General features: G+C 42.0%; 1 protein-coding gene across 7 annotated transcripts; it reads right to left on the reverse strand.

The window, feature by feature from the left end:
* Nucleotides 1-92: 92 nt before the first annotated feature.
* On the reverse strand, nt 93-26,806 carry DAB2 (DAB adaptor protein 2). Of its 7 annotated transcripts, XM_035902666.1 has the most exons (17): nt 24,719-26,806; nt 20,421-22,506; nt 19,613-19,794; nt 14,998-15,117; nt 13,223-13,362; nt 12,388-12,486; nt 11,951-12,082; nt 9,851-9,931; nt 9,579-9,602; nt 9,258-9,305; nt 9,020-9,082; nt 6,536-7,171; nt 5,534-5,687; nt 4,311-4,946; nt 3,799-3,890; nt 2,988-3,052; nt 93-2,261 (listed from the first exon to the last, which is right to left on the reverse strand). In XM_035902666.1, the coding sequence occupies exons 4-16, from the start codon at nt 15,089-15,091 to the stop codon at nt 2,993-2,995; spliced, it is 2,259 nt and encodes a 752-aa protein (XP_035758559.1). In that variant the 5' UTR covers nt 15,092-15,117; nt 19,613-19,794; nt 20,421-22,506; nt 24,719-26,806; the 3' UTR covers nt 93-2,261; nt 2,988-2,992. The 7 variants fall into 7 exon arrangements, with proteins under 7 accessions (XP_035758559.1, XP_035758556.1, XP_035758561.1 ...); XM_035902663.1 differs by lacking the exons at nt 19,613-19,794; nt 20,421-22,506 and having other exon boundaries at nt 24,719-24,948; nt 26,664-26,806; XM_035902668.1 differs by lacking the exon at nt 19,613-19,794 and having other exon boundaries at nt 20,421-20,491.
* Between the last annotated feature and the right edge of the window lie 191 nt (nt 26,807-26,997).

A 26,997-nucleotide genomic window follows, 5' to 3' on the forward strand; every position in this document is an offset into this window, starting at 1 on the left:
GCTATTTCAAAACTCCAGCATAGTAGGACTTAATTTTAGCTTGACCAGCAAATGGTCACTTACATGCTTAACTCAAATATTGAGAACCATATTCCTTCAATCAAGACCAAGACAATAAATTGGTTTTTTTTAGTTCTAATGGTATCTTTGAATACCAAATTACATATTGACATGCAGCCAAAACAAAGGTCAGGAAACCCCCCCAGTGATTTTCTGTGAAACACCATAAGGCCCATAGTTCAAGCTGGATAACTCCATTCCAATGTGTTGTTTTCAAGCCCTTAATCATACCAATCAAATGGTATTAAAAATAAGCAAGCAAGCACCCACCTGTATTAAAGGAGTTATAAAATTTGCTCTGGACATGAGCTAAGTGTTCTAATTAACTTAGTTTTCCCAGCATCAGTTTAGACCTCCTGCAAAGCTGGAATAAATAAGTTGATTTAATGAAACTTCTGAATGCAATGCAATGTAAGTACCTAGCTTCCATGGTCCTGCAGAAGGGAGCAAGAAAGTATCTTTAGTAGTTGCAAACTCAGTCTGAGCAGCTAATGGGATGAGTTTCTAGTGACAGTTTACTGTCAGCTGGGGATGTTATTTTTTTTTACTGTGGGGCAGCATTTGTTGAACAGGCCTGATGCAACAGAAGCTACAGAAAGACTCAAGACCTTGCTATCAGACAGCTATAGTAAGAACCCATGAGAAACAATTCTTAACAGGCTCTGAACTCCTAGTATCAACTAGACCAGAAGTCTGAGTTACAGAGGACAGAATCAACAGACATTTGTTTGGTATGAAGAGTTGCTTCTTTTTAATGTCATTAGGTAACATTACTTGGGATACTACAGTTTTATGTAACAGTGTAACATCCATAAATTTCTACATTTCCAGTTTGAGACAAATAATACTTAAATTCATAGCATTTTTTGCATTACAGAAAGTGCAAGAGAGGTTTATATACAAGATTAATTGCATGACTGGCTGAATTGGATACTAAGGCTGTATTCAAGTTGACTTTCTTAGCTCTCCAGTTCAGCAACTGCTTAGGCATCTGATTTAACAATACTATTTCAAGTTTACACTTAGCATTAACAGAAAAACCTCTGGGCACATCAACCATCACCACTGGCCAAGAATGTAGCTGTTACAGTCAGTTATAACCAACTGATTTAGAGATCTGTTAGTAAAGAGGTTCTTTAGAAAAGGCACAGTTTTCAAGAGATTGAGAACTACCTCACGTTAATGGCACAGAGGTGGTCCATCTGTTCACAAGGAATCTAGGCATGGAGTGAAGCCATGATTGTCTTTTTGCTTTCTAACATACTGGAAATGTGCCACACTACACCATGTGACAACTCAAACTGGGTAACATCAGGGACATTCACCAAGATATATGCAAGAGGCCTCTCTGCTTGTTCCACTTGTCTGCCAAGCCACCTTAAAAGTGTAATCCTAGTAGATTTCCCTCCCTGAAAGAAAAAGTTATATTAGCACCAAGACAACAGTTAGTGTCTGTGACTACCTCAGCATTCTGCAGTAAGTGTTTCAGCTTATCCGACCCTACAGTGTAGACCCCTAGTGCTCAGGACCCTAGCAGTTTTATTACAGATGCCAGAGTTAGTCCCTTTATTACACATTTATGGCAGAATGATAATTTTACTATTAGTTAAATATGCAAGTATTGGAATTTCCCCCCCACCATACAGTTTACATCTTTGTGGCTCAGAGACCAAGTCATATGTCCAGTCACCAATTAGAACTGAGTAGCATCCACTTAACTTTACAACTGGCTGCTGTTGTGGTAACAGGCAATTGACCTAGTTGTTTAAGGTGTGGAGTTTTAACTACTAATTCAATTCCCTTACATGAAAGCAACACTTCTTTCCCAGGTACATTCAGTTCCAATATTTTAGGACAGTAAGTGCTACAGAAAGAGGAATTGTGATGACCATGTTTACAAGACACATGACTTCGTGTTGCTAAGCTCTTTTGGGGAAGATTGCAAAGAACTAAAGTAAAGTTAACATCCGCCAATTTGAATGTGGGTCTCCAGCATGAGTCCAACTTTCCATTTGCTTTGCCCTGAATTATCATCTTCACAGCATGTTCTTTGAGGGTTCGTGTTTCAATCCACTTGGACACGTTTTAGATTACAGACATCATGGAACGGCAGCAAGAGTGGCAGACAGCAAAGTGAAACGAGTAGAAAAATCATGTTGAGAAGAGGTCCAGTTATTCCGTTTTTCCTTTTCTGGTTATGCCTAGTATGATGAAAAGGACTTAGGGTTAGGATGGCTACAAGTTAATTTTATTGTTTCAACTAATTTAAAGCCACTGAGAACAAAACTAAAGCAATAAATAGCAACATTTGCTGTCTGTTAGAAGCCAGACAGTATTTCAGGGGAAGACTTAGAGATGTGTCAGAGGAACAGATTTGCTAGTTTGACAGTTCACGTTCTCTAGTCAATAGTACAAAAGCTGGAGTTACCGTTAGTTTTTAGTGACAAAAGCACTCAAAATGGCCCCTACTCTGTTTTTAACTCCAGTTCACCCAGAGTACAAACTTATATTCATTTAGGGGACTAACTTCAGAAAGCTGTTTGGGGCACTGTGCGTTAACACTCTCCTAAAGAGATATCTGCAGGAATTTGGTCATCCCCCCTGAGTTTTGCAGCACGTATTTACTCACTAACTTTCCTCAAGGAAAGAAAATCCAGATCTATTGTGGCCTTGAAATTTAAGTCCATGGAATAACAAAGTCTTTATTTGTAAGGAAGTGAAGCTGGCTAAGCTTATCCAGAATGCAGCTATGTACAGAGTACATGAGTAGAGGTACTCTAGCAGAAGTGTTCTTCTAGGGACTGTTTACCATACGTCAGAGGAACATTAGAGTTAAGCCAGTGTAGCTTTTAGCCAGCTCTTTACCAAAGGTTTTCTGAATCAATTTCAGAGAATTAAGTAGGTTGTCTTATTAGTGGAAGGCTTACCTGATCTATGCAAATGGGTTACCAAAAGGATCACCAAAAGGACCAGAAGGTGGTTTCTGAGATTCCTTTAAGGAAAGAGAGATCACAGCCTGTTAGTGGATTTTCAGGTTTTCATGAGATTTACTCTGTGTGGCTGTTTCAGCTAGCTCCTGTTCCAAACACCTTCTGGAAAGACTACTGTAGAGACCCTGCTGAGTACGTATTAACTGTACTGCTTTCACAGGAGAAAAAGGTCTCTAAAGGCATGTCAGCAATTATCCTAGTCTGAGGCAAGGTTTCTTTCAGAAAAGCCATGTGTGCTTACTGAAGACTCATTTGGAGCTGAGCCAGTATATTCATGATGAGGTCTGTTTTAGCCAAGTGCTAGATATCTTAAGTCAACATTCTGGAACTGATCCACAGTTTCCACCAAGGGCTTCAAGTGCTATATCCCAAATAGAGAGATATGGTTAAGCCACTTTGCCCCTCAGGAGGTACTGAAGGGTAAGTATAACTAAAGTGGAAGACTTCTGCAGCTACATTATTTTACCATTTTTTTGTAGAAGCTCCCACTACTGAAGAACTTCCTGCTAGGGCTTGCAGCTCGGGGAACCAGTTATGGGCTCAAGCCAAATGGAGTCATATTTTGTTAGCCTTCTTGCAACAAATTCCCTCTGTTAGATTAAACATTAGCCTCAGACATGCAAGAAACTTTGTTCCGCTGGCCTCTAAAGCCAGAACTAAGCCAGTGCTCAAGCACAGGCCCCCTGTTGTTAAGGAGAAAGAAAGGTTGGGTGTTCTTTTGGTTTTTTTTTTTTTCCCCACTACTTACAGATGAGGCACTGAAAAGGTCTGGTTTAGCTTGACTTTCAAACAGGCCATCAGCTGGCAGCACACTTTGTCGGGGAACAGGCTTTGGTGGTTCTAAGGAAAAGAGACATACTGCTATAATCACTTAACAGCTTTAACAAGTACTCAGCCCTGCCTATATAGCAGCACCAAAACTCATCTAATAAGATACAGAAAAACCACACATGGAAGTTGCTTTGAGTGACCTCTGAATTTTATCTCCTCATGACACTTAAGCTAAATGTGACTTCTAATACTGTACATACCTAGTTTACCTCATTCTAATCAAGTAGTTTAGGCACTAGGTGTCAGTATTTGGCCACTAACATTGATCAACTCTGTAACATTATTAGGGGAGACAGTACTTCAACTCTCTGTTTCAGTAACCATTACATAAAATTTTTAGTTTTATCAGAGAAGACTAGTGATCAGCCATCACAATCCCTGAGCAGCTATCCAGGCAGAAGAAAAAAAATTTAAAAAAAAAGATGTTACCAGTCATTTTGGCAGACAGCTTGCTAGCTTCCATGTCATCATGATCTGTACTAGCTTGAGGAATGCCTACTTTACTACCAAAATAATTGCTGAAAGCTCCAGAAGCACCTGAAAGGCTTTGCTGCTCTCCTCTCCTTGCTGGTACTGCAGGTGGCTTTGTCAGCTGGAAGTCTTTAAACATTTCCTTGACATCTTTCATCTCTTTATCACCAAGCGGATCCAGAGCAATAAAAGCATCACTCTCTTTCTTGGATAGCTCCCTCTGAGGTGCAGTTCTAGGTGGTGGCTGAGGTGGACTAGTTGTTGTTGACATGGAAGGCAGGACAGATGGTATCTGAGCAGGTAGAGTTGAAGATGGGAACACACTACTCTGGAAGGGGTTTACAGCACTGGATGACTGTGCCCATGAACTGGATGGAACTTGTGCTGCCTGTGCCCAGAGACCAGAGGGCTGAGAGGCTGCAGGACCAAAAGATGCAGGCTGACTCCAGCTTGGCACTGCTTGAGTACCAAAGGCAAGTGACTGAGTAAATCCTGTAGGCTGAGCAGGCATCATAGACCCAGGGAAGACTGATGCAGCCTGAGTGAAGGCAGGTGTCTGTGCACTCCATGGTGATGAAGTTACTGGCAAGCCACCTGGGGGGAGATTGTTGTTACACAGCACTTCAGTGATCTGAAGACCTCAAGCAGGAGTGTATCAATTACACTGAGGGTGCCAGCAAAACAATTTTCATGTGCTGTTTGCAAAAAATCAATTAATTTACACTTGATTAAGTAATTTGGGGGGAGGGGAGAAGGGGTTTAACATTTTTTACTTTGCTCCATTTCAGTCCTCAAAGAACAGAATTGAGGTTGCTGTAGCAGAAGGAGGAACCTAGTTAGTCCTAGCACAGAAGTGACAAATGCATTTGCCATATAGTTACTTCTGTGTAAATTATTAAGATTCTGCAACAGTGTTAACCCTAGCATCCCAAGTTGTGCTTGGCTCACTTGAACCTGAAGCAGCAATCTTCTGTCAAAGTTTAAGTAAAAAAAAAAAAAACCGTTCCAGTTAAGGATGCAGAGTTTAGGCCTCTATACACAAAACTTAATTGGTAAGGGTAGACAGCACATGGATTAAATCATGCATGGCAATACACGTGAAGTAAAGGAAAACTGGAACTCATGTTTTGGTGATAGCAGATATCTTAAACTGGAGCACGACCCTCACTTTGTGAACTAACCTAGACCAGCCAATGGAGGTGCTGTGGTAGAACTGGTTTTGAAGAGGTCCAGTGGACTAGTTGGCACAGGTCCTGTTTGTGCCACTGAGGTCAAGCTAAGGCTCTCCGTAATCGGCACAAAGAGGTTTGAGCTAAATAAGTCATTCGATGCAGTCTGGAAAGAAAAAAAGCTTTGTGAGATTGAGTGGCAAAACACACGCTATCAAGGCTTCCTAGTCCAGAGCTACAAGCATTTATTTCAGCTAGAGCAGAGCAGGGAGCTTTGATGTACCCTTTAGAGGCCGAGTATAAGAGTCTCAAACTTCACCATTTTGTTCATGCTGACTGAGATGCATGGCATTAATTAGGTATGATATATAGTAGTCACAATTCAACAGCAGAAGAATAAGACTTAAAGTGACTGAATTATTTGCTATCGTAATGAGCTTCCCTCTCCCCCCCACACCCCTAAGCACTCCTGCGCAGTCTGCAGTGACCCCTGCAGTTGTGGTAAGGTCAGCAACATAGTTCTGCATCATTTGAGTGCAAGACAAATGCAGCCACCCTGTATCTAATCAGGCAAGTCACTGAGATTGCCCTCAGTAGGCAGGTAGTGAGAAACTACACAGGTTTCTGTAAGCTAGTATTAGCATCTCATTATTATGAAACTACAGGCTGATGGGCATGGAGCTCTCCTAACAGGTTCTGGCATTATATCAAGCACCAATATACATGGCAGCAATACTTACCAGACCTTTACAGAAGTATGGCAGCATTAAGGAAAAGATATATAATTTAGTGACCATAGCTACTATGAAGCATTCATGAATGTTAGACTGTACTGTGGCTGCAGAGAGGTTAGAGTAAGCATGGCAGGTAGAAGAGAAGTAAATGTGTATTGAAGCTGTTTAGCCAGTTACACAGTGTGAAAAAAAAAAAAAAAAAAAAAAGAGAGAAACTGGGATGAAGAAGCTTTTAAATAAGAGCATGCATATCACCATTAGTGACTCGAACATTGTTCACCTTGATAGACCTCCTTCCTCTTCCTGGCTTGGTACTTTGTGGCGGTGGGCTAATTGTTATAGACTCATGTGACATGAGCTGGATAGTGCTTTCAGAATCCAGCTTTATTCCATTCTGCAGAGATACTCCTTTGGAAGAACCTTCCGCAAACAGGTTTGACGGGGCTTTAACAAAGCCGTTCCGTTCTCTCTCTGGTACCCCATTTGAAGTTCTTGCTGCAGGTGACTTACTCTCAAGTGGCCACTGGGTTGTTAGTGCTTCTCGTTTGCCAGATCTGTTAGAAATCTGGTCAAACTCTTTACCAAAGTAGTCAATATCACCATTTGAAGCACCATTACCCACTGGTGTTAAGGTACTCAGACTTTCCTTCTTCTGATCAGCAGATTTTAGAGAATCAAATGAAGGCAGTGCAGATTGGTCTGTCTGTGTGAAAGGATCATCACTGAAAGGGTCTGGATTAGGCGTGGGAAAGAAGCTGAGATTGGTAGAGAAAGAACTCTCAGGCAAGAAGGGTGGCTGTGGCTTTGGTTGTGGAAGAGAGGCTGTGATGCCATTCAAGAAGAGATCGTCTTTTACAAAAGTCTGTTTGGTCTCAATTTCAGAATTTAGATCCACTAACAGAATCTCTTTAGCTTCCTATTTGTTCAGAAAGAAAAAGAAAGTTAGTTTTCTGTGGGGCTTGCTGCATAGTACACAAGCTCAAGGAAAACAGCTGCAATACATTATACTAATAAGTATTCATTGTCACAGTGAAGTTGCACTAAAGCTTAATTTTATAAGTCATTAAAGCAAGCACTGCTGTCTGTGGTCAAATCACAGCTACTTAGTTTCAGAAACTCAGTGTTAAAAGCACCTGTTTTAAGATCCCTTAGTTAAACGTCAGATGCTCATTCTACAGCCTAGAGTCATTAAGCACTAATTACACCTAGACTTTCACTTGAGTCAAGAACCCCTGTTTGAGTTTTAGTCCCTTTTTGACAAATTGTGAAATCACACTGCCTTAGTTTGACTTCAAGTTGCAGTCTCAGCTTTGGAGTAAGGTTAGAGAGCTATCTGGCAGTGGAACGTGTTAACATGCCACCTCTCCACCAAGCAGGCAGTAGAAGGGTAAGACCCAGTCACTAGCTGGATTGACAGCACCAATTGTATCATGGCTGATGGTGGCTTACGGTGCTTAGAATAAACCAGTAAGATTTTTGGGGTCATACTGATTTATGATAAGGCTTATGCACACTTTTGTGGAGTTAGGCCACATCTTGAGCTAGGGCTGCTCATCTCGAATGGCCAGGAGTCCACTCTGAGGGACTTACTTAAAGGATTCACTTGGCAATAAAATGAGCTTCAGCTTTAAAGGTCTTTAGCAGAGTTTCTGTAGCAGCTCTTATAGCAGCAGAGGCATGCACTGCTAGTACATATTTCTAAGATATCTGACTAGAGAGGTGGGCTCATGCAAACCTCATGAAGTTCCACAAGGCCAAGTGTAAGGTCCCACAATTGGATCAGGGCAATCCCAAACATGGATACAGGCTGGGTGATGTGTGGATTGAGACAAGCACTGTGGGTAAGCACCTGATGGTATTGGTGGATGGAAAACTGAATGTGAGCTGGCAGTGTGCACTCACAGCCCCAAAAGCCAATTGCATCCTGGGCTGCATCAAAAGAAATGTGGCCAGCAAATCAAGGGAGATGATCCTTCCCCTCTACTCTACTCTTGTGAGACCCCACCTGGAGTACCATATTCAGCTCTGGGGCCTCCAGCATAAGAAGGACATGGACCTGCTTGAACAGGTCCAAAGGAGGGCCACAAAGTTAATCAGGAGCTGGAGCACACCCCTGTGAGGACAGGCTGAGAGAGCTGGGGTTGTTTAGCATAAAGAGAAGAGAAAGCTCTGGGGACATCTTATAGCAGCTTTCCAGTACTTAATGGGGGCCTACAGGAAAGTTGGAGAGGGACTTTTTAGCAGGGCATGTAGTGATAGGACAAGGTGTAGTGGTTTTAAACTGAGAGAGGGTGGGTTTAGATTAGAGATATTGGGAAGAAATTCTTTACTGTGAGGGTGGTGAGACACTGGAAGTTGTCCAGACAAATTGTAGATGCCTCCTCTGTGGAAGCATTCAAAGCTATGTTGGATGCGGCTTTGAGGAACCAGATGTCCCTGCCATGTCCCTGTCGGTGATGGGGAGGTTGAAACTAGATGATCTTTAAGGTCCCTTCCAACCCAAATCCATTCTATGAATCTATGACTAACAATACAGGATTATCTCAGTCATGCAGTCTCAAGCAAACTCTGCTGGATAAGAATGACATTAGCCACTCTAGTTAGTAATCAGATATTATTATAGCCCTAAGACACTAGCACACCAATTATAGATGTCTCAATGAAACTAGAAACCAGGGCTAAGAAAGTAAAACTAGATCTTATTACTAGGACAAAGTTTGCTCACAGAGCGAAAACCAAGACAGCTAAGCCAGATTCTACTTACTGTGGGACTGCTCATATCGGGAGGTGTTGACATATCCCCAAACAAGTCCATCTGGTCAACTCCCTTGAAGCCAGAAACATTGAAAGAATTTGTATCTGTTCTTGCAAGAGCAAGAATCAAGCATTACACAGATCTACTGTAAACACATATATAAATTCTGCATTTCCCACACAGTGTGGAGACAGACAGTTATGAACTTCTCAATATCATCAGCATAAAGTTCTAAAATTTAACCTACCAGTTTCATTTTGTCAGCTTGATCAGCAGGTAGTGCTTCGCTACCATTCTGTAATACATGAATAACAGCATCAGCAACAATTGGAATATCAAAATTTGCGTTAAGCAAGGGACTTGCAGGCTTCAAAGAGTAAGCAATGGAAAGAGGAAGTTTGGGGGAGATCACTACTCAGTATTAGTTCTGTAGGCCCCTTTTACTCCCATTTCAATGTAATTGGCCATCTGCCATTGCCTGCATAAGGCTGGCAATGTAAAGAAAGTCAAAGCTAGTTCTGTTGTGGCAGCATACCTAATGAAGTGAGGCTGAGTTGGAATGACTTACCTCAGTCATACTTGCTTCTTCACTCTAAAGGAGAAAGGAAGGCTTTTAGTACCTAGACATTAATGTGATTATCCAAAGCCTCTCACTTCAGAGAGCTTACCAGATCTAGGATGTAATCAAACTGTTGGTACAACTATGAACCAATAGCTTCAAGTGATCCTGGATTTAGACAGACCTCAGTGTCAAGTATGAGAGGAGCCCAAAAGCCAAGCCAAAGCTGAAGCAAGCTTTATTTATAGAAACTGCATTAGTCTGCGTAGACTTTTACTCACCTGTTTCTTGTCTTCTTCCTTCTTCTTCATATTGTATATTAGTTGGAAGAGGTCCTTAAGATCAACGACTAGAGGCTCAGCCTGAAAAAGCATGTATATTTTAGGCATGTATTACCTCACAGCTTGCTTCAGTAGAAGTCCAGGGAGCAGCAAGCCAAACTTTCCTAAATGGTGCAACAGTAATGTTGAGATAACAGGAAATGCAAGAGCTTAAAGGATTGTCTGGTCTCCACACAAGAGAGCTTGTGCAGAATCCAAGGGTAATGGAGAACAACCAGCTTATAACTGCCATTGACTCCACAGGGAAAGTGGCTGTATTTGTGCTAAGCCTGCTACGTTTTTGCTAAAAAGCTTGTAGCTCAAGATACAAGTGCATAACAACTCCTAATCATATTCCCTCCAAAGTGCAAAGCTTATCCAAGCTCTCCAGTAGTCTCATGAGGTGAAAGCATTTTGCACCTGTCTGTTTTCTACTAACTCCAACACTGAACCCAGAGAAAGCTTTTTGGCTAATACTACTTTTATTTTAAACAGGATGCAAATAGTAAACCAGCAAGGCAAGCATAAGGTAGATCATCATCACCTCAAATGTGTAAACCTTTAAGTGATATCTGTATCAGGATAAAAATTTAGTGTGGATTAGAAAGGCACTACATTCCCTGCACATGCATTAATGAGAATGTTTTGAGTGGTTGCTGAGATGGTGGCATGTTCAGCTATACTAATTTGGAACTCTTGATTGAGGCATATAGCGGTTATGTCAGTGCCTAGAGTAGGACAAGTCCCCCCCGTTCAGCCACTGCCTTTGGTTCAAGCAGAGAATGCGTTGAACAGTTCTCACTGCTTACATCTGAGCATCATCCTCTACTGATCAAGGGATTTACACGTGCAACTGCAGTAACAGCCATTTCAAGAGTTATCAGCTTTCACAAGTAGTATGGCTGCAGCAGTCTAGAGCTGCAGAATTCTTTACTACTCAGTTAGACAAGTCTGTTAAAAACAACTAACAACAAGTCAAGAGCTGTCTACAGCTTGGCTAAGCTTATAGACTGGCAAGCAGCACCCCACAGTGAAAAGCTCTGAGAGAACAGACTCCACTCCAAAGCATACACAGAAGGCTTTTGTACTTAATCTATAATTCCAGTGAAGCCAATACAACACAGGACTCCGATAAACTAATAAAACATGCTTAGGAGAGGGTGTTACAGCAGTTACTAAAGTCGCAACGTGCTTCAGCAAGGAGCCTCTGATTCCCACCCCAGCGGGTCTGAAGCTGCCAACAGGTTCTTCAGGAGGGCAGGCAGGGATGTGTATGAAGAAATTACTAGCTTTGAAGTCTTGGCTCATCACATCATTATAATGGCTATCATAAAGAACATTATAATGACAAGCTAATAATGATAGATATCTAACTTAAGTTCAGGTCATTTAGGAAGCTGCATAATACTCAGCAGTAATTCCAAGCAACTTGTTTCCAATATTGCTTATACACAGATATTTGGAAGAGACAAACCCTGTGTACAGGTTTCCCCCCTGAAGAAATCCTATTACAGAAGGATCAGAATTCCTCCCAGAAATAACTGTAGGAGGACCAGACCTGCCATTCACTGGCCCCAGAAACAGTACTGCAATTCAGTAAGTCTGTTTTCACCACTGCACAAGACAGAGCATCATGAGGACTAGTGGAGTTCTAACATCATTCCTGTTAATTCTGAGTGAAGCTCTGGCTATTTGACTCAAGAATTAGCATTCTCACTGACAGTAACAGTCCACTGTACAGGAAAGCCCATCACAATGGTTCCATTCATCTCACTAATGACTTCCATGGTGCATAGACATGTTAAACAAGGTAGATCATAGTAAGCAAGGCTACTTGAATATTTTTATTCTGCACTACAGAGAATCTGAACAAGTTATAAAAGCCATTGGTGATACAGCCAATTCCTACTGCCTTCCTCTAGGTGAAGAGCCTATCCATCTGTGGTGGTATTCCTCTATACCTCATAGGGCTACCAGCAAAACACTACGCCCTTATCACATATTAAGTGTTTACACAATAGCATTACTCATAGCAAGTGGAAAAGGGTGTCTGATCCATACCTGTTGTGCTGTTTTTATGGCAAAAAATTGGTGCTGGCCTTCTCCTCCACAAATATAGCCAAAGGCACGATTGTCTGTTACATCACGAGCAATAAAGGAGATCTTGTTTACTGGATGCTCATGCTCTATGACCTAGAATCAAGAAAAAAATAACTACTGGTTTAAATTGCTGGAGACATAATAGCTGCTCTTCTCTGAACTTAGAATCTTTGAGACTGTTAGAAGGCTTCAGTTCAAGACTCAGATTTAGCAGCCTTTGACTAACCACAGTAGGATGTAGCCATCTTTCTGGCAGGAGGCTTCAGCAGTATAACCGATTTCACAAGCCAGTTTTTATACGTGGAAGGAAGGGCACAATGCTCTTAAGGAATCTGGTTCAGATTGGTCTTACTTCCAAGCACCTCACTTGCTTTAGCAATCATATTAAGAGAACTTACCCCAGTTTTCTCATCTATTATCTTGATACCAGAGAGGGAGATGTTCACCCAGATCTTCTGTTTGTGTTGACCCTGGGAACGGGCTGCCACTGCCATTCCCTGAATAGTATAAATAACAAAGTATTGATGAGAATTCTGTTAGACTGAGCTTTAACTTGTTTCCTTACATTCCTCATGAGTCCATGGCTGTGACTGTACTAGTAGAGCTAATCTAGTTATTCCTATGCTACTGTACAGTTAGAGCAGCATTTCTCTTGCAACCTATGCCTAACTAGGTTTGAAGTGATACCTCAGAACTAGATTGTGTTTCCTTTGTAAATGTTTTGGAGCTTAAAAACTTCTTATCTTGGTTTACAAAAATACTGCAGTAGCAGGATCTTTACCAGATTTCCTGACCTGACTGAAGCTATGCAAGTACTCTGTGCTCTAGAAGTAATCATCTTTGTTGCTATAGGGTCTCATTTATTCTTTGGCTTACCTATATCTCTTGGTGTCACTATTGCCACAAGATGCCAACTTGTGCTTTGAGTTCAGTGTTAAACTGCACAGAGTTCCCCCCTCCCCATCCAAAACCCAAGCTCATTATTTGTGATGAAGTTCATGCTATTAGCATCCATATTGGACACCTACAAGAGACCCAAAGGAGCATTCCCAAGCTATTAGAGAAATACTGTCCGTTGAGCAAGGAGTTACAGCTTTAGATGTAACATTCATCTAGGATGGTGCTGTTATTACTATGTTACCATTAAGCCGTATTTGAAGTTGTGCCAAAGTGACCATTTTATCTGCTTTATGAAGGCTACCCTTTTCATTGTATACCAGCTCAAACCCTTACCTTCAGCTTCATCATTGAATCCTGACTCATTTTGTCTCCTCTTGCCTCCGGGACATCATCAATGCCAATCAGTTTAGCTTTGTATCTTACACCATCACCTTTGAATCTGGCCAAGAGAGATTCATCTGTCTTTTCTGGCCCTGGAGACAGAGAGAAGTGTTTTAGTTTTTTTGTTTGTTTAGTTTTTTGTTTTGTTTTCTTTTTAGAGAGAAATGTTGTGGATTTGAGATATTTTAAAAGACATATACATGTTGGTTTTGGCCAAGGTAGAGTTAACTTTCTTTATAGTAACTAGTATGGGACTACGTTTCTGATCTGTGCTGGAAAGAGCACCCCACCACACCAGCGAGGAGGCTGGGGGGGCACAGTCAGGACAGCTGACTCCAACTGACCCAAGGGATGTTCCATACCATGTGATGTCATGCTCAGCATATAAACTGGGGGGACCTGAAGGAAAGGGGAGGGGACCTTCAGAGTGATGGCATTTGTCTTCTCAAGTAGCTGTTACATATGGAGCCCTGCTTTCCTGGTGATGGCTGGACACCTACCTGCTGATGGGAAGTAGGGAGTGAATTCCTTCTTTTTCTTCGCTTGTGTGTGCAGTTTTTCCTTTACCTATTAAACCATCTTTATCTCAACCCGTGAGTTTTCTCATTTTTACCCTTCCAGTTCTCTCCCCCCCATACCACCTAGGGAGAGTGAGTGGGTGGCTATGTGGGACTCAGTTGCCAACTGGTGTTAAACCACAACATCACATAGGTACATATTAAAACTGTCCCTTGTGTATAGCTGACTAACAACCCCTAGTCCTTCCAGTACTGTGTGCACTGCAGGACAGTTACTCCTTTAAGGTTGCAGTGCTCTTGCAGAATCTGGCCTCAGTTCAAAGAGTGGACCCCAGTGCTTAATATCTGGGGACTTCAGAACAATTGTTTGCCACATAAAAGGCTGAAATACTTCTAGACAACAGTAAAGTACATATAAGTGCTAAGTGAAAACTCCAAGCAGAAGTTGTACCTCCCAGGGCCATACAGGATGCTCAGTAAGCCTTTTGGATGTTAGCCCCTAGTTCTGGTGTAGTCAGATCTGTGTGCAAGAATCTCCTCATCCCTGTGCTAGAACTTCCTATCAGCACAATCATTTCCACAAGTCCTGGTACCCCCACCCGTGTAATCACTTGGATTTTAGCTATATTTGCCATTTCTACTGTTCCCACTACTTCTCAAGACTGCTTGGTTTTCTTCTCTGCATGGTCAACATACACTGAGTGTGTACCTAGGTATGTATTTCTCTATGAGGTAATTATATTTACGTGACCTAATCTATCAAAAAAATCTATTATTGATCTATGATAACTCTCATGAAATTAGTTTTCTAGCTTCTCTGGACTAGAATCTGTATTCATGTCCAGCACATCACTCCCTCTTGGGAGGAAGCAAGTTCAGGTTCAGACTGACAGCTACCTAAATTGTCCTGGGTCTGGTCACCTCCTCTGGAGGCTTTCACTTCTCTGGGCTTTTGGTGACTTATTGGGCTCAGAAAATGAGTCATTTAACAAGTGGAACTGAGAGCTTTAGAACAAAACCTTTCAAGCTAAAAGTCTGCCTTCTGGTTTGATTTATTTTACTAGCTTACTTACCCACTCCTCCAGTAAGCTTGAAACCTCGGATTTAGTTAAACTATGCTGTGAGAGTGGTCTTAGTTTTAGGTAAGTGCAAGATATTAAGGACACTGACTAGAGTTGGTGCTCAAGAGGCAAGAGGATGTGCTCTTACCTTTCTTTTTTTCCTTCTTTGAAGGTTGTGCTTTTGGTAGAGGTTGTTGCTCAGGCTGGCTGTTGATAGTAGTAGCTTCAGCTTCAGTAGACATGATGAGATGGTCGTCAGCTGTGCTTGCTGTAGTTTTTAAAAGGCCAAATAACAATCAGTGGGCAGACATAATATTTTTCCTTGAAGAAGAAATATTCTTATTAGACCTGTTAGTCCTGTTTTGTTCTACTGAACACTGAAGCCCACTAATGCCTGAAAGTTTTAGTAGTGATCACATAGGAAGTCTGACTCACCGTCTGTTCATCTCAGGCTATGGAAAGCATGAAGTTATGGCCAATAGGTGATGAACCCTCACCTCAATAATACCTAATCAGTAGATCACACTGACCTACATCCACAGTCTGTACTTGCATCACCCTGTTTTAGTCTGTCAACCTTTAGCTTTTTACCCTTTAAAGCTATTTATAGAACCTCAGATATTTTTATCTATTGTCCTTCAGCACTGCCAGCTGTATCTCTGGAGCAGGAGAGAATGCAAGGAACACTTGCTAGGATCTCTTCTGAACACCCATGACAATGATACCAGAACACCCAAGAGAAGCCACTAGATCTTACCAGTGTTTATATAACTAGTGGAAGTCTGAGGTTATACCACCCAACAGGTAAAAGGAATTTAATTTGCTTAGGCTGCAGACAGACTCTTCCAGGAAAACACACAAAAAACCCCCTAAACCAAAACCCCACACCCTTGTCTCAACAGTAATCAAGTAACCTTAGTTTTAAAAAAATAAACCTGCAAGTTCACAGAAACTACGGACTACTATGACTTAACTCCATGCCATGAGACTCTTCTGCTTCTAAGGTACAAGGTCCATTACAAAAATAAGCTGCAGTCACCAGGTTTGTTCCTACATAGCTGAAGCATTGATTCACACTTGCCAAACAGAGGGACTCGCATTGTCTTTATGGAGTTCTGAAGATCATCTATACCCAGGCAGAAAGAACTAGACATTCACATCTGCTACAGAAACTGTTCTATGAATCTTCTGTCTGGGGTATTGCAGTGGGACTGGGGTATTGGCTTCAGTTAGTTCCTTGAATTTTACAGTGACAAATGAAGCCAAGAGATAGTTTAGATGATTAAGTAGCTGGGATACCCTCCCTTTTATCCAGCACACCATTTGAGCCTTACTATCCACCCAGATACAAGTGCTGAAGCATTGCATAACCCCTAGCATTAGAAGCTTGTAATTCTCAATAGCCTATTCCTCATTTGCCTTAGTTACAGCTAATGCTTTATCTATTACTTGGAAATTACTTTCAGGGTTCTGCTCTCACTCCTGCCTCCCCCACATTCATCAATTCATTACTAAGTGAACAGCTAAAGACTGACTCATCCAGCTTGCCACTAACAGAGTAATGGATGCCAATGCTTAACTGATTCTTAACCTAGGAAGAACACAGATTCCTAGATCTTTAAGACTTAAGAGACAATTCCACCCTGAAGGCCTCTATTTCACCAGGATGGGAGTCTTTAGGAAACTAGCTGTTAATGTAAGCAAAGTTAAATCTAGATGCTTACTAGATGGTTTGAGAGTTGCATTTAGCATTGCTCTAGTAAATCAGAGATAAAAGTGCTCGTATGAGAAATATCTCTGGCAGCTATACCTGTTCTTCTCTGTAAGCTGCTTATCTGGCCACAGCTAGGAAACATTTGATGCAAGGGAACAAGGGTGTTGCTGTGAAAATTGCAAGTGGTTCTGACTAGAAATAGATGTTAGAGGAAGTGTTGATGTAGCAAGCCATGGTTATCTAGGAAATGTTAGCACTGGAAGAGTGGATTTTGTGCCCATTCTGACAAAGGAGGAAGACAGAAACTACTAGAGCTAACAGGGATTTTGCAAGATACATGCACCTGTGCTAAAAAGGAGCATACCCATTGAAAAACCACATATTAAGCAGATAAAATGAAGCCAACTGAATTCTACTCTAAAACTAGACTAGCTTGCCTGATGGTACTTTTGGGTCGAGATAGTATTTAGGCTTCAGCATAATGAACCGCTCCCCAGATTTCTCCAGTCCCTCAGAAATAGAGAGGAAGGAAAGATAGAGTTAAGGTTGAACCATTAGTTAACCACCCACCCCCATCTGGAAGGTTACTGTTTAGGGAACAGCAGGAAAATGCCTGGAGAAGAACAGAGCTAAGACATGCTCTCCAGGAGTTGAGTCATAGCTTTAGGACATTCTGCCCAGCCCCATGCTGGAAAGAAGAAATAGAAACCTTAAGGTGCTGAGTCCTGCCTGTCAGTGATCCTGCTTCCCCAGTTTAACTGGAAGAGCTACACCCAGCTCTGGTGTTATACTGTCACAGTAAGTATCTCACTCTGAATTAAAGTTAAGAAGCAGTAACAAGCAAATAACCTAGGAAGGAGTGAATATGAACAAGCAAGACCTCACTTCGGCAACGGTAAAGTGGTACAAATCCAGATGGGTAGCTGACATCTTTAAACTCTAGCCATCCCTCCATTATTATTATTATCTGCCTCCATCCTGTGGAAGCCAGACCACTTATTTGCATAAAGCCAGACAGCATAGGGCCCATGGTGGAGGAAGATAGACAGGGATACGCACAGGTCTCACTGAACCCTTGCAAATACCCCCCATCTTACTGTGGAGAAGCTAATTCTCAATGTTAGCAATGCAATTTGAGAAGGTTAGAGAGGGCTTTCTGGCCAGTCTACAGGACGTACTCTCCAAGCTGAGGTCTGGCACTGCTGTCATCACCTGGTGAGAGTTCACAGTACATGGCATTTATTTATCATGCCTTCTGAGGACTCAGTATCCTTGAGAATCGTATCTCTGGAGCAAGAGAAATAGCAAAACTAAGAATGCAAGGATAGACAAAGGCTTCCTTAATACGCATTCATATTTTAAGTAACAACTTCTTGACATCTTAGTTAAGCCACAGGACTAGCCCAAAATTGCGCCAGGATTTACCTTAAAATTTCATTGTAGTGGAGAGCAACATTATATAGCTTCAGCCAGCAGTAATCCAGTCTGCTTGAGGAAAGAGAGTCTCAGCCACAACTAAACTTTGATTCTATTCTTTAGACCCAAGTTAAAGCTGTGCAAGGTCTTTGCTGCACTTAAATTTACCTTATTTTAATGGAATGGTGTGTTCTACATGCAAGTAACTAAAATGAAGTTAAAAAATTTCTGTTTGCAGCTCTTGCTCAGAGGCTTCCTTTTGCAGCACTCAATCCCTTAATATTTCTTTACTCAGACTGCATGAGTAAGGGAACAAGAGACTAGAACTGTTCTATTAGACTTGAATTCCAAGTTCATCTGAAAAGAGCCAAGCAGCAGTATGGCAGGGTTAGAGATGCATGTGCTTTTATGAGAGGACAGCCATGTCTTCATTTATACTTGCATTGAGTAGAAACAGGATCATTCCCACAGCAACTATGTCAGCAGACTGTTAAGTGATGCCTATTGAATCTTCTCCATGTAGGTAAGTCCATTGCTATCACCACAGCTTAATTACTTGCTATGCAATTGTGTGGCCTATTTTAACTACTATTCTAAATGTACCATTTCAAAAGCCTTAGACTGCCGATGTATGGATGTCTCTGCCCTGGGAGAAGTGCCCAAAGTCTTGGCTGTATCAGTAGATATACACCACATTTTGCTCACCCACTTTTTAATTTGGTCCAGAAAGGGCATGTTAAGAGACCGCTAATAATATCTTCTTCCTTTCCTATAGGGACTATCTTGTTAAGAGCAAGCACTGATCACTCCTTAGGGAAGGGCCATTTCAGGCCCTCAATACATAGGCCTTGAACTATGAGCTCTTACCTACTGTCTCAAGTCAGGTAACTCCCCGTTCAAGCATTACATTTAATTTCCACACATCTACCCTAGGAAAGTCAGTCTTAAGACTTCAGGCATACCATGGTCTTGGAATCTTACCTGAACTCCATATGAGGAGAGCTGTTGGTAATGACATGCCATCCTTGAAATACCTGTTTCTTACCAAGACTCAAAACACGTACCAAACAATTTTGTTGAGCAACATTTAGTTTCCCTTAAGGGATACTTTCACAATTATCCTTTATTTGAGCAAGGGGTGGCAACATGGCAGCTACCCTTAATGATTTTATTTTTTGTCCTGTGCACAGGGGATTGAGAATCTTCATAATGGCTGTAGTCTGTCACGGGATTTAAAGACTGGACAATAACCCTCACCCAACAGAAAAGCCTCAGCAGACAAAGGTAATTGCCTCAATTTGTTCTCAAGTTGGCTGAGAAGAGGTTAGGGGCACTGAAAGTCAGAGGCAAGGCAGATAAACTAGACATCTACTCAGCAGTCTAATACTTTGTCCTTTTCACAGCCTGTGGTCCTTCTTTGTCCCTTGATACTGCAAGTACATGATTCAGCTTAAAGAGTTATTGCATGTAAATATTAACCTCAAATTAGAATCAGAGAGGCCAGGAGAGGACAAGAGAAGCTTTTACTGCCAAGTGCAATATAGCCTGTTAGGATGAAGCAGCAACCGGAAGAACACCAATAGTTCAAATGCTGAACATGCTTCCAAAAGGCAGATTCTTCCCTCCCCCTGACCTTCTTGAAGAGTTAGTCAAGTCCTTCTGATTAGGAGGTTGTATAAGGACCCACACAACGTATCCTTAGAAATATCGCTAGCCATCAAGTTCTTGACAGAAGAGCTGTTTTCAGAAGGCTGGTAAACAAGCAGTCCACCTGAGTGAATTCAAGACTTCAGTTTTCCAGACTGAGGAAATAGACTAAACAACAATACATGACTAGCAAGAGTCAAAGCTGTAAAGCCAGATACATTTACTAGTAATGGACTATCTTGACTAGCAGCATTCTACCCCTCATTAGAAGTATAATAGTGCATTTGTGTGAGCCCCTGTATGACTGACTGACATTTGGATCTAACAAATCCCTGTGTGCATAACTGACTATCCCATTTTCTGCCTAGTTCCTGCTGCAAGGGTAGTGCCCCAAGTAGCCTTGAGAAGCACTAGGCATGCATTAATAAATCAGAATGTGCTATTCAGACTTTTGCCTTTTGAACAGGGTCATTCATGCTCATGAGTCAAATAAAATATCATCTTAAGTGTTTTGTTTCATTACTAGAACACCCATTGCTCTAGCATCTGACTGTGTCTAACAGTTCAAGTTGAATAAACCTTCTGTAACGTGACAAGATTACTATGATTTAGATGGAAAATTCCAGCTGCTCGTTCTGAGGCAAGCACTACCATTAGTTTGCTTCCTCTATTAAAACAATCAAATTCATCTGTTGGGAACTAGCATAGTGACTAATATACGTGAAAGATACTAGCCTTACCTACAGGTCAGTTATACCTGACACGTATTGTTCACACTTAGACATAACAAGTACCTGCTTGAAGACAAGTGGTGGAAGAGTTCACAGGCAGCTTGGGAATTGTTCCCCTCCAGTTTATGCCATGTCTGGAATCAAGAGCAGCATCATTTGCCAGAAAGATGACCAAATACAGGCTCCTATACTGCTGAGTCTAACCCAAGCCCCTGTGGTTAGTCTTGTAAGAGACAGCTGAAAAGGATGTTGAACATACCTTGCCTGGTAAGTGAGGCTGTCTGTCATTCCCTTAATCAGTAAGGTCTAAATTAGTGATGTCCCCACCACTCAGTTTCTCCTGTGATTCCTTGATAGCAGGGAAACCTAGACAAGTGTTCTCAGCCTAAATTCAAAAAGCCTGTTTAACTGTTCTGTTTAGGCCATAGATACTGAGAAACATGATTTGTGGTTAAGAGATCATTTGCTTGGTATCATGGCCTGAGTTAATGCAGACACTTGGCCTGTTGGCCAGAATATGTCCAGATGAACAGGGTTTTACTTTAGAGAGCTTCTTTCATCCAACTTGCTTTATGCCTTGTTTGACATTCCATGCTCTCATCCAAGAGATGGATCAATACTTTGCTGAGGTATTAAGGCAGCCTTATGCCAAGGGCTTTCTCTGCCAACAGGAATACCCTTTTGGAATAAGCTACAACTGTACTTACGTATTGCAGGATACAGCACATAGTCCAGCTGTCTTGATCATACACAACCAGTAATGAGAAACAGAGAAGGGTGGCATTCATCTACTTAGTGGCATAGAAGTATGGTAATGGACACATCAGGGAATACCTCCTTCATGCTGCTCCCTTCCCCTAGTACCAACTGCAAAGTAGATAAAGATCTTAGTACTCTAATCAGTCATGTCAGCTACAGATGTTGGCATGCAGCATTGCTGGTGCAGGATCATGCCTGTGACATGACCCAGACATCTTACCATTTCAGTCAGTTTGCCAACTGCTGTATCATCAGTTGAACAGAACAGTCTGTTCTCATCGTATCAGTGCATCAGTCTCCTCTGAGCTGTTTGGGTTTTAGCAAGAACATAGAAATTCAAACTAAGTTCCCAAAAGCATTTTCTGCACACTTGAATCACTGGAGTCACAGCCAAGTGAACATCACTAAGTTAGCAGCTGAACTGAACAACCTGTTCAGTTCAAGCAGTGCAATTGCACCAGTACTTTTTGCCATTATATCACGCTTTTGAGCACACAATTTCTAATGAGATAATTAGTTACTTCTCAACCCAGCTACCACAGTAGCCCAATTTTGATTTTTCATCTACTCGTCATGGGAATAAATACAGCTGTTGCTGTATTTAGAACAGAGGGCTCAGGAGAATTCATGACCAGTTTAAACAAGATGTACCTGACTAACAACTTGGAAAGATATAAGTTAGCAACTATTGCCCTCTACTTACTTTAAAGGAAGAATGTGAAATGCTTTTCATGAGCTAGTGCTATCTGGTTCCCTGAAGGCTTCATCTCAAGCTGAAGGGGACTAGCACTGTCATAGTCTGTTTGGTAGAGTTATTCCTCAGCCAGAAGCTTCAGTGTCCAAAGGTAGTGTCCAGACACCTAGTTAGTCCATCCCAAATTATGATTTGTTCCAGGAATAATGCAGCATATCACATCAAGTCTTGGTAACAGCCTTTCCAACCTCTGTTCAGCATTTAGCATTCCAACCTACTAGTTCGTTTCCTATATTAGGAGACCACTCCACTCTTAGTACCAGCATCTGAACTCCAGATTCTTCTTTTAGAAAGAGATTGATAGATATCCCAGTATGCTCTTTCTTGATAGAGAGCTATTCAGTTGGTAACACAGGCTTATTATTAGATTATCCACAAGAAGTTTCTTCATATCAGTCTTCCAGAAAAACAGCATGCTTTGCACTCCTCTACACCACTCTCTCCAGTTTCCAGTGCTGAAGCCTCACAAATCAGTGGCTTCTGAGCTAGAGTTCAGTTGTCTGTTCTAGCTACTGCTCAGGAAAGCATCACCTGCCTACTCACAGATAAGGAGTCTTAGGCCATGTACCTGCAGTGCATACCACTCAGTCTTCTGTCAGTACTACTTGTTGAGACTCACTGGATATACCAAACAACCTGGAAGCAAAACAGTTGTTAATCAAGGCAGCTCATGTTTACTCAGATGCAAACTAGCTTGAACTAGACAGTGGCTCAAACACTGCATTTCCAACTGTATGCCTAACTCCCTCCTGCCTGGAAGGACTGTTTCTGATCTTCTTGCTAGTTAGTACAGCAAAGGACTCCTGCCAATAGCTATGCTTTACACCCCCTTCCTCAGAGCAGGGACTTGACACATATTGAAGCTGTTATCATAGGTTATTTCAGCTGCATGCTGTTAACTGTCCAGTGCTGGCAGAGTTATCCCTCTTTACAGTCTGGGTGTGTGCAAGCTGTACTGAGAGAGATTGCGTATGTTCTGCATAGCCTGTGCTGAACTGTGTTTTCTACCTGTTCACAAACGTATCTGTATGAGCAACAGGATTTTGCTGTGTGTTATTCTTGTGTTCAACAAACCTAAACCCACATAGTTATGGCCACAGTGAGAAGTACTGCAGTTTGCTTACCCAGCTTGATGACCTACAGCAGTTTCAGTCCTTGGTTAAGTGTTATGAAGCATACTGCTTAATACAAGGGCTACACTTGCCTTCAGGATTAGTCATTACCAAGGGTCCCAGCTTGCCCTTGTATATGCAGCAAGAAAGGCAATGAATAACTAAAGACAGATCTAAAAAGGTGGAACAGAAAGATCTATACCAGAGGTAAAAAAACGATAAACCAGGATTAACCAGAGAGCCACTGCAGCTCCCCCAGTTAATAGCTTATTTAACAGCTAGTCAACATTCACAGACTATTCTGCACTAAGTTTTCCTATTGGTAACTGTAGTTAGACATTAGTTATGTACATTAGAGGAAGTTTACATTATTGCTCCTAAGTCCAGACGATAAAGTAACCCTGACCAGGTTCTCTCTAGTTTTCCATCTCTCTGATGGTCTTAATATGGTATCATTGGGATGCTCCCATCCATCAGAAGCATGCAAGGACAAGCAACAGCCTACCATCCTGCTCTAGAGTCTACCTTCAATCAGCCAGGCTAGCAGCTGTTTGCAGATAGGTCTGCTATTCAAGCTACTAGAAGACTAGTGACCTTTGTGCCCTCCCTTAAAGCACAAATAACCCTGTTCTGGGAGAGCACAGAAGAAGATGTCTGTAAGGTAGAAACACATCTTGCAATATTAACACTATGTCATTAGTGTTCCCAACTTGTCTTGTCCCTTCCTAGGAAGCAAGTCTCATCTATAGGCATTTTAGCCATAGGGCAGGTGTATGAGAATTCTCAGAGGAGGACACTTGCTGTTGTGAGACACAACAGCATTAAGAGTTGGGTACACTTTGCTGGAGGAGCTAGTTCCTAGCTGACCATCATGAAGCCTCCTGACTGCCAAGGTAAAGGTCTATCATCCTGTCTCTGAGACCTACTTGTTCTGTTCAAGAGATTATCTGCATTAAGTATTTCACCTCTCATCTTCTTGCTTGAGGATGCAACATGAACTGACAGAGCAGCAGGAAATTCAGCTTCAAGGCCAATAGCCTATCCTTAACTGGCCCTGTAATATCTGAGCTTTGAGATTAAAAGTTACATGCACTAGCTACGAAGCTTTCTAAGAAGCTTTAAAAAAAAAAAAAGCAACCCACAGATAGTTGGGAATAAAGGTCTGCCAGGCATTTCAGCTGAAACACTTTATCCTCAAGCACTCCATAGCATAGGCAAGGCAACATCCTTTTCAGGAGAGGGGAAACTGGAATGGCCTATGCCCCCACCAACCAGGGCTGACAAGAATTAGGCAGGAGAAGATTCTTTGTTCAGCACTCAGCTGCCCACATTGTAGAAGCAAGCTAACCCTGCTGAAACTGGTACCTCTTGTTTATTGACTAGGCCTTCCACTATGCTTCATCCAGCTTCTTTTTAACCCTGAGACCCTTGAACCCAGATACAGCAGCCTCAAAACCAGGTTCTAAAGTCACTTTGTTTTGTCAGACATGGCACTTAGACACCTTACTCTATTTGATCCTTGTAACACAACCCCCAGTTGTATTTCTGTGGAGTCCATGCTGAGGTAGAACAGTAATGGCTTATGCTTGATTATGTTAACAGCAGAAGGCTCACCAAGACCTCTTAGCATTCCTCTTCCCCTCCCCCGAAGGTAGAGTCTTGATTCTACTAATAATCCCTTAGTCTGCATGAAAGATCTAGGTTTTTCTCCAAAATCCTTGCATATTACAAGTTACCTTCATGCTCTCTCTTCATCATTTCATTTGACAGAATCTAGCCAGCAAGCAGGATCTGCACCATCCTTACTGTTTCCAGAACAAGCTGGCTTTCTCTGGATGTGGAATTTATTGCTTCATTGTCCAAGCAAATTCATGCTTCTGTAGTGCTCACATATTGCTAGTCTTGCTGGATAAAGTCCACAAACATTCCCAAGAACCAGGTTAACCCAGCAGGTCACACAAATATCCTAGAAGTATAAAGTTCACCAGGAGAGAAGAGCATCAATAGGAGAGAAAAATCTGTATGTTTGGCAACAATACTCAATGACTACAGTATATAATGCACTTCCATTTACCTCGTATCTCAAGCTATGGTTTTTATTCTAAACATCCTGTCCAGACACTAGCCCTTGATTCCCCCTTCCTTGACACTAAGTACATTTATTTGCTTTCCCACAGAGACAGAAACCTAGGAGCTCTTTTTGCCACCCTTCACATATATTATAATTGCCTATTTAGAGTGCTTCTTTCCATATCTGCTTGTGAAGTAAAGGCCTTAAGCCATAAGAATATACATAGTGGCTACTGGTCTGCAGTGTCCAATAACAGAGTGATGCAGGCACTTTGACAAGCAATACTCTTCTCAGTGAGAAAGTGGGCTGCATACTGCAGATGTATAGAGGTGCTTAGGAGAAGGTACATGTTAGAATGGAGTATCATCTCTACCTTCACAAAATGAAACTGTTGTCATTTGGCCCATCCTTCCAACTGATTGTGCTGGGCACAAGCTGTGGTGCTCAGACAACACCTTTGTTTGTTGTAAGAGCACAAGAGATGAGAAGCATCCTAAGTCACAGGACTATCAGAGTCATGCTCATCATCCTCCCAGTCCCCTGTCTGTAGTGACAGGCACACAAGATCTGTTAGATTCCCCTCAGCAGAACCATCCCTTCATTTAAGACTTGGAGCACCTCGAATTCACTCCACTTTACCCTGAGCCTTTGTATACTCCAAGTCAAGAGGTTTGCTAGTTAAACTTCTGTTCTGATGGTTCACCTGACATTCATTTAGCACTCTCATCCTCCTTACTATTTCTACCACTTGGTTCTCCTCCAAATGCAGACTCTAGTGAGTTACTATTAATAGAAATTTCTGCTTTAGACTTGACCACATCCTCAGGCCATTCAGAGAATTTTGGAAACCTGATTATGCCTCAAGAACCATTCTGTTGGATGGAACTGCAGTGATTCTTTGAACTGACATGGTGCATAACTCCCTCAGACAATCCCCTTCTCAGCTGAAGAGATTTTCTTTGGATTCCGATTTGCCTCTCCAGTTAGTCACCTACTGCCTCACCCACCTCCTGGGAGGTTCTAACGGAAGCTGATCTGAAGACCTGCTAGCGTTATAACTGCTCAACAGGTCACTACCAGACACAAAGACATATTTTCAATCTACCAGTGCCTGGTAAGTCTTCACAGCCAGCTAGAATACATAGCTTCATGATTACTTTTCTCTAATTGAATCCACATCTCTATTTTGCCTATCTACACAGGTGTTCCTGTCCCTAAGCATACTTACACACATCCCTTAGCATACAATGGGCATGCTCTCAGATTTTATTTATGGAAGTTACAGAAGACTTCTAAGGCAAAAATGTAGCATTTTAAGGCAAGCTACTTTAATTAAGGGAAGGTTAAAACAATTCCTCCTCCTGCCCCCCCCCCCCCCCCCAAAAAAAAAAAAAAAAAAGAAAAAAGTTAATCCTACTTTGCCAGTGGATTAGCATGCTTCCCTAAAAAGGGCTCAAGTAACCAGCCTCATCTTATTAGAGGGGTAGAAGCTCTGCTACGGAGAAGTCCAGCTGTATTGGCAACACCTGCATTTACCTCACTGCTCAGAGCACAGGCACTACCCCAACGTAAGTGTCACCATACCATGATCATCAGGCTTTAAGTCTCACCAGCTGAGAAGTCAGCTTCTCTGACCAGGCAGAAGGCTCATTCCAGTTAATCCCGGATGTCTTTATACCCATTTACCACAGACACAGTAGCAGCCCGAGATTCACCAGCAGACAGCAGGGTGCCCAGCGAGGATGCTCCAACTAAAAGCAAAACAAAACCCCACCCCTGCTTCACAGCATCCCAACCCTCTCCTCCCCTCTGCTACTACAGATGCTTTCGTATCAGTCATTTATGTGAAATTTAGCGTTTGTGTACTTTTCCCGCCCCCCTTAATTGCCCCCTCTCCGCACACAGGAACGGGAGCGCACGTTTATTTCTCTTCGAGCGCCGGCC

This window comes from Egretta garzetta, unplaced genomic scaffold, assembly GCF_000687185.1.
Source record: "Egretta garzetta isolate BGI_Z169 unplaced genomic scaffold, ASM68718v1 scaffold59, whole genome shotgun sequence".
In the NCBI taxonomy this organism is placed as follows: domain Eukaryota; kingdom Metazoa; phylum Chordata; class Aves; order Pelecaniformes; family Ardeidae; genus Egretta; species Egretta garzetta.